Genomic DNA, 8,217 nt, shown 5'->3' with positions numbered 1-8,217 from the left:
TCTGCCTAATCCTCAACAAAAACAATTACCTGGATTCACTGCTGTAAATGAATCATGCTGTTAGGAAATTTAAATCCATAGATAAGAGATTAGACAGTTCATATTTTTAGAAATTGAAAAATTCAACCATATTCTTTTTAATTGGTGATCTGATTGTAGTAACTTTTGATCGCGCCAACTCCATTTCCGGTAATTATATTGCCTTTCAATTATTAAGAATTGAATTCAGGCAGTGGACTTGGAACGGACGTGAAACAATTAAGAGAAAGAATTACATTATTGCTCGCTCATTTTTTCGGTGGATTACCTTACATCAATTTCATGGGTATACCACGACTGCGGCAGTCATAGACACCCATCTGTATAAAAAATGTGGAGGGAAGAATAAGCAGAAAAATTAAGATGTAATTTGAATTTCATCGGAAAGATGATCAGGAGAAATTTGGCCAAAGATGTCAGGACAGGAGTCCCAGTTTCTTTTTTCTCGAGCCTCCCAATACCCTCCCACATAGTGGTATGTTCCGCTTGCTTTATCCTTAGCAAACCACCGTGGTTTCCAGCCGCTCTCTTGCATCTTCCGGGCCTGAATATTATTCAAGCAAATATATCATCAATCACTATTGGAAACTATAAAACTTAGAAAATAAGGATATAACATGAGATCCAGTTTCATTTTAGGGACTCCAATTTCCTCCCCACAAAGGTATCTTTTCCAAACTTATCTAATGTATATACAATCTCCTACAATGAGGCATATACTGATAATATGGGTAAATGTCACAGTTTTCATGGAGGTGGTACAGTAAAAAACTGCAGTTTTGGTCTTAGTCTTTAGATATTTCCCTGCGAGGAGTGATTTCCTAAACAGAAAGAATAAAATGAATGACCACTTGAATCAAATTTCTCTACATGGAGGAGAATTTGAAAATAGGTATTTGTCAACTTAACACAATCTACTTTGACAAATCCATAGACAAGGGGCACCATGAAGCACCAAGAAGCATCTGATAAATGAAACAATAAAAGCAAAGATAATAGATCACAAATGTTCTATGCACCTGCCGTTGTTGCTGCTCTAGCCGCAACTTTTCTGAATTTGCCATCTCATACTCCCCATTTTCTAAATACCGCTGGTCTGGTCTTAACCTGGAATCTGTAGGTGGCAACTTTTCCTGTGTAATCACAAATAAATTACATTGAATGTCCAGTAAAATGCAAAACACAGGCAAACAAACACACACACACAACAATATACAGAATGAAGAGGATGCAACTATTTTGTTCCTTCTTTTGGATATTCTTGTTATTATGCATATTTCACCTTTGTTACTGAAAAGGATCTGTTATAGAAGAATCAACTCAACTCCAATAATAGAAGAGGAAACTTTTCTTTTTCTGGAATATTTTTTCTTAAAATGCATAAGATCGTGGCAACACAAAAAAACAATATTAGTTAATAAAACAGACCTTCAATCCAGGGGTTAGTTCATTTAATGTGATGGCAAAGCGAGTGAAGTTATATCTAGTGGGAAACATGGGAGCCTTGCTTCGCTTCCAGAGTAGACGGGCCTCTGACAAAGACTCATGACCTTTCCCCTTCCCAGTATAGTCTCCATTAACATAATGCATGCTTTCATCCCATTTTCCAAACAAGGTTGATACTGTTTTTCCGTTCCTATCTTGGACTATACCATGAACCTAAAATTGCAGGCATACCACAAAAGTAAGGACAACCCTCTTCAAAAAAATTAATTATATATTAAAATTTAAATAACAAAATTTGTCACTGTGATGGAACTATAGTGAGATGGTCTTCGAGGGAAAACTATTAGAAGGCCTATTTTCTTTCTGTTTTTTCTCCTGAAATTGGAATCCGGGCATTCGTACAAAGTGTGTGCTTTTGAAGTCTATAAAATAAGATACTGTGTGCATTACACAAACCAGAGAGGAAAGCCAGTTTTATATCATAAAAAAAGAATATATTATAACAAAAAATAAAATTTATGCAACAGAAATAAAGCACCTGATGAGGATTTCGATCAATTATAGACTGTTCCTTGAACTTCAGCTTACAAGAGTACTCTTGATTTCCCTCTATACGCATTGTACCATAGTGATCACAGTAAAGCTTTCCTAATATGAGATTGTATATTGATGTCGTAACCTGAAAGAGAAGGTCCATTTTGGTTTTACTTGTTTAAAATCAAACCAGGGTATAACAGCCGATACAATAGTTAAAACATACCTTGCTCCACTGGAAAACCTCCCCATCATCAAATTCCAAAGTCAAAATACCAACAGGGTCAAGCTGAATTGATCGGCCCCAAAATTTGCTTTTTAAGTTGCTATCCCCCGAAAATTTCCAACCTGTACCCTCACAGTGACATGCAACTATCATAGGGTGATGGCTGACCTGAGAGGTAGCAAAAATGTTAATAATTTCATATAGAGAACATGGACTGAATAAAGAAAAATTGTATCTCCAAATAAAATAAAAAATATCATGTTAATAAGGTTGTATAAATTGATAGACTCAATTACACCTTTTATTCATGAAAATTTCGTTTTGACCTCAAATGACAAAAGAAAAAGCAGGCATTCACACAATAGTGGATGTATGGAAGAAACCAAGAACCCGCCCCCATGAAATCATAAAGAAAATTAGAGGTCAAATTATCGTGATGTTATTGACTTATAAAAAAGTAATACATTCATAATATCACTATGTTGAATTAGATTATACACCTTCTCTGAGAAAAAACGAAGGCCTTTATCTGGATAATTAGCTTCATATGTTTCCCCAAGTAATGGATTAAATGGTTTGCAAATTCTTCCTTCAGTTGAAGCATATGCAGAAACAGCAAAAGCAGCGACAAAGAGAATTCTCATGAGGCTATCACCCTGCATGGAAACTCCAATTGGTTAAAAAAAGGGAAGAGCGCGCTAATAGGTAGGACCAAAAGAAAATCATGAAACATTTTCTGAAACATTTTTCTTATATCATATTGAAACGCTCATATTTTCCTTAATATGGCAGATCAATATAAATCTGTCCGCCAAATCCAGACTTACCCTTTTTCCCCATTCATATGCTTGGTCCAGCAGATACGAATACTCCATTTCTTCAAAACACTTTTGCAGGGAGGAGAGAGGCTCATTAAAGTAAACAGGCAGGCAAACTTTTGTTAGATCTTTCCCTATATTATCCTTGATCATTGACCAAAGACTGACACCTTTCTCTTTCTCTACAGGGTCTGGCAATTTCTTTCGCCTCTTAACATGAGGATGGTTGGTTCCAATATATTTATTTGAAGAATCCACATCTTCCTCTGATTCAAAGGTATCATTATCAGAAGAGAAAGATGATACTCTATAATCAGACCCATTACTTTTAAAAGAACTTGATGATAGAATATCACGGGTATCAAAAAAGACATTGTCATCTTCATCTGTTTCTTCCTCTGCAGCATCATTTCTTTCATTATCATCCTCAGATTCACTTGCACTTCCATCTGAATCAAAAATAGAAAATGAAACAAGTGTAAAAAGCACAGCTATGCACATATTACAGAGAACATACTATTTGAATAAAGAAGTGGAGAGTTTTCAGAAAAATAGTAGGGTAAGTTGGGGGGAATCAGTGCATCAGAGACAGTGGCACACAAATACTTCATGTTTCAAGGAAATGAATCGCCAGACCAATGACACATCTACATTTTTCTAGCCTAGTAAACAAGCTATTAAACAAAAACATACCACTAAATTTTTCTAGCATTAACCCATTGGAATTTTCTTGATCATTCCACTGTCTTTGGCTCTCATCAACTACTGTATTCTCCAGATCAACCTTGTCTGTCTGCAATAATGAAATAAGGGATAAATGTTTATCAACATGTACTACAATTAAAACCTTGCCCTTAATACGTTAAATTGAACACATGAGGAAGCAACATGAAAAAAAATTGAAGAATAATCAATCAATATATAAGTGAAACAATTTTGTTAAACAAGTTGAAAACCATGAGCGTTGGGTAATTTGGTGGATTTTAAAGTAATGCCACAAGCCTATCATCAACGCATAATTTAATAGATATCTGATTTAAAGAAATAAAATTAATATAATCATCATAGTAGAAAGAATATAGGTAACTCTTGACTCGTTAGTCAAGATGATTCCAGGTCTCAGCAATATTGTTTGAGAGGATAAATAAACAGTTTTTCACTTGGGAAGACGGACTTGCAAATTGCAAGACACAAATGAAGGGAGAAATATACCTGAATCTATTAATGTGTCTAATTGTTGAACTAAGTGTTGGAGATACTGAAAAACTAGGTACAATATTTAGCATTAGTAGATCAGCACTTTTAACTGGAAAAAAAGTTCAAGGTTTTGATAAATTATACAAGAGTATGACTTGGTTTGGACTAACTTCTAACTTTAGAAAATTTCTCAACTTAAAATAAATTTATAGGTCCCCATACGAATGTCTATAGACAAGGTAAATAAGAGAGCTATTGATAAATTGAGATGCAGAAGCTGATGATTAAAAATAATCAGTTATTTCAAGACCCTTTAAAAATGGATTTTCCATGTGTTCCCCGAGAGTATATTTCAAACTGGTTCCTAGTTTGTGATAGCAACTTATACAATTTTGCAGAAAAGAGCATTGGGTCGAGCATATACATAATAAGTTAAATGTATAATTTGAGCCAGGGTTCTGATAATATTGTAACATGGTCATTAGAAATTACGGTAAAGAATAAATAAGGGAGCTTTGAAACTTCATAACAAAATCTCATTGACCAGTGACCACAATCCCATACCTTACACTTTTAATATTTATATTCGGTGACACTATGATACCAAACAAAACTCCTACTTGAGCCACCTATATTAGTAACCATTGTCTCAATTCTGCACACAAACCATGAAACTGATTGTGTTCACAAAAACATAAGAATTTACAAAAGGTTGCCCCTAAGGCTAAGACACCCAGTTGAAGTTTTCAGCTTTGAATTAGATGATGTACCTCTAAGTGGCGTAAGGTGTCAATGAGAATGGAGTGTTTCTGCTTAAGCAACATTAGTTGATTTTGCAACGCTGCAAATTCAGTTCTCATAATTTGTTCACTGTCTTGAATAGCTGCTTCACCCACTCCTTCTTCCAAAAGCCGATTTCTCAGTTTCTCAGTTGAAATTGTTACGTTGTCGACAGGAGCCATCAATTCACTGTTGGAAATTCGAGGAAACATATCTTTCACAGCTTGCAAAGCTTCCATCCACGCCACACGATCTTCACGTGACTCTGCTCTCAAGTGGAGTCTCTTCATTCCCGTGAACACAGAAAATCGCTTATCATCTGATTTACTCTCTCGAATCGTTGAAACCTAACACATCAAAAATCACAGATTACTAAAATCAAATTCAAAATTTAAATAATTGTGAATACTGATTCAAAGAAAATTGAATTCTAAAATAGATAAATTAATCAACTAACCTTGAGATGGATTTCACCAAAGGGCTTTCGACGGTTTTGATAGGGATGAGAATTGCGATTGCGATTGATCCTCCGAATAGATTCCTCACCGATAACCTTCGAACCTTTCTCAGTTTCATGGTTAACGATGATTTTATCAGGACCGTGAATTTTATAGTAGGAGAGAACGCCATCTTGAAGAACAAACCATCGAGGTCTCCATCCTTTTCCGTAATTCACCCATTTATACAGTATCCCGGAGATTCCATTTCCGACGAGATCATTAATCTTCACATCGAGAACCACCGCCGGAGACTCCCGCTGACTACCGATACTCTGGCTCTGGCTATGTCTCGGAACCGAGTCGGATCTAACTGCTACCACCGCTGGCGGTGGTGGGAGAGGAGGCATGGTGAAGTCAGGAAAAGGAGACGGCGAGGGTTTCACCGGCGAGGCCTGATCGGAGATAGCAGATACACAGCAGAAAGGATGCATGTGGCCGGAATAATTAGTTAATGCAAGGGAGTTAGTGTAAAATCGATGAAGCTGACGTGGCGGCGAGAGATTGCGGCGGTGATTGAGAGAAGAAGCTTCATGCTATGGGCCCTTAGGGCGATCAGAGTCAGAAAAAGGAAAACGGAACGGAGGCGGGAAGCGGAATTCGCGTGAGATGAGTTTATAAGAAAAAAATAATAAAAACGGTTACGTCTAGGTAGGAGATTTACAAGTAAAATAGAAATAGAAAAAGAAATTCACGGAAAATGTAATGTGAAAATTGGAAGGGACAAAGACAAAGTCTACGTCAGAATAATATGTATTAATTAAACTAAATAAATGAAAATGAATGGAAGCATATGTAATTTAATATACTTATTCGTTTCGGAGAAATTTAGATGGAGTGTTGGGAGAGAGAACGGATCGGAGTTAGTTATAATTCCGGTGAAAGAAAGAGAAAGAAAGAACGTTACGGCGGTGGGAGTTAGGATTGAAAGTTTTTAAATAAGCAGAGGTTGGTTTGGTTGAGAGAGAGAATAACAACTATTATGATGATGATTGACTCGTCTTACTCTGTGTGGATTTAGGAGGGTTACGATTTCCTGCGACGAGGATACAGTGGATAAGAGTTAAAAGATGCCGCCGGCACAATGAGAAGTTGACGCGTGGAGGGGGTAAAGAGTGACACGTGGAGGCTGCTGTGTTTGATCAGGGTTAAATGTGTTGACACTTTGACTATGATTTAGCGTTACGCGCGGTGGTTCACTGTGGCTTCCACGTTTTTTCAGGGGATTAAATTGAGATATTCGGATATTATATAGTAGCACAAAATTGAACGTACTCTGTCACATTGGAAGCTGCTGTTGCTGGTACTCATTTACTGTTGTGTTGTGTTGTTGTTGCTTTGTTATATAATCAACTAGGCTGTCAAAATTTTCAAAATGGAAGTTTAATTGATTTTTTTTATAATATTTGCGTGTCGCTATGAGTTTCTCGTTTTTTATTTTAAGAATGAAATTTGTTTGACAAAAGAAAATTGAATTGATTTTTTTATATTTTAAATAAATAATTTTTATTTAATTTTGAAAGTATTTTATATATTTACGACACTAATTTAATCATCTCGCCTGTTGGTATTGATCCATGGTATCACTCTATTCTTTTTTTTCAAATTTGCATTTTTATATTTTTTAGTGGTCATACTTGTTTAAACTATTTTGTTATTTTATTCTTATTTTGCCCTGATATGCTTTTTTTATTTTGTATGTTATATAAAAATCAGTAAAATTTTGTTTTTGAAATTAAAAAAAAAAACATAACCTACAAATATGACATTATACTTATGTAGTATAAGAAAATATTTATTGATAAAAAGTTAAGATTTTAAAATTTTAAAATTATAAAATTGGTTAATACTAATAAATATAATGGACAAATTTTATTCCAAATTTTAAGAAAGAAAAATGTATATTTTACAAATATAATTATCCATTCTTTAGATTTGGTTTGTATAATAATAATTTAAAAAATTAATAATACATTAAAAAAACTTGAATAATATTAATTTTGAATTCTTTGGGTTAAAATTTAAAACCTTTTTCCTCTTACCATTTTATATTTGTGTGGCTGGAGTAGTTTGTTTTTGTAAGGTGGCTCCAATTTATAAACGTATGACATATAGAATACAAATGACATAAAATATGATTTCCAATCTATTAATATATTTAATACATAATATGAATGACATAAAATAAGATTTTCAATCTAAATAATAAATAGAGAGAAATGTAAGTCGCACGCAAGGTTGGATGATAAAGGTCTAATAAGAGAATAGCGAGTAGACCATCTCTCTCTCTGGAAAACTAATCCAACCACACAAATATAAAATGGTAAGAGGAAAAGGTTTTAAATTTTAACTCTATCTCATGTCATACGCGTGTAATTATCAATTATTTTTCATATTCAAAGAGGAAAGTGTGTCATTACACATGTATTTAAATAATTTTTTATTTAAATATTATTTTTCGATTTTATACTCATTTAAGTTTTAAAGTGATATTCTTGCAAGTCAGTCTCCTCTTCATCACATCGGAAACCATGAACTACTACAACCAACTCTAAATTCAAATTTTTTGATCAAATGTAATTCTAGTACAGAACATTGATTGTGAATTAACTTCTGACTCATGTGATTCTCCACGATCAAACTTCTCTTGATACAATGGAATCCCCTTCGATTGAACCTC

At 34.4% G+C, this 8,217-nt stretch overlaps 1 protein-coding gene across 1 annotated transcript; it reads right to left on the bottom strand.

Annotated features, from left to right (window-relative positions):
• Window positions 1-233: 233 nt before the first annotated feature.
• LOC127084122 (oxysterol-binding protein-related protein 1C) lies at window positions 234-6,564 on the bottom strand. Its single transcript, XM_051024518.1, has 10 exons — window positions 5,498-6,564; window positions 5,031-5,387; window positions 3,757-3,856; window positions 3,073-3,512; window positions 2,746-2,901; window positions 2,246-2,413; window positions 2,024-2,164; window positions 1,468-1,698; window positions 1,059-1,172; window positions 234-583 (listed from the first exon to the last, which is right to left on the bottom strand). Exons 1-10 carry the CDS (start codon window positions 5,969-5,971, stop codon window positions 398-400), a joined length of 2,367 nt encoding a protein of 788 aa, XP_050880475.1. The 5' UTR covers window positions 5,972-6,564; the 3' UTR covers window positions 234-397.
• Window positions 6,565-8,217: the final 1,653 nt, after the last annotated feature.

Source organism: Lathyrus oleraceus, chromosome 5 (assembly GCF_024323335.1).
Source record: "Lathyrus oleraceus cultivar Zhongwan6 chromosome 5, CAAS_Psat_ZW6_1.0, whole genome shotgun sequence".
In the NCBI taxonomy this organism is placed as follows: Eukaryota; Viridiplantae; Streptophyta; class Magnoliopsida; order Fabales; family Fabaceae; genus Lathyrus; species Lathyrus oleraceus.
The sequence above is the reverse complement of the archived record's forward strand: the minus strand, read 5'-3'. Positions and strand labels throughout refer to the sequence as shown.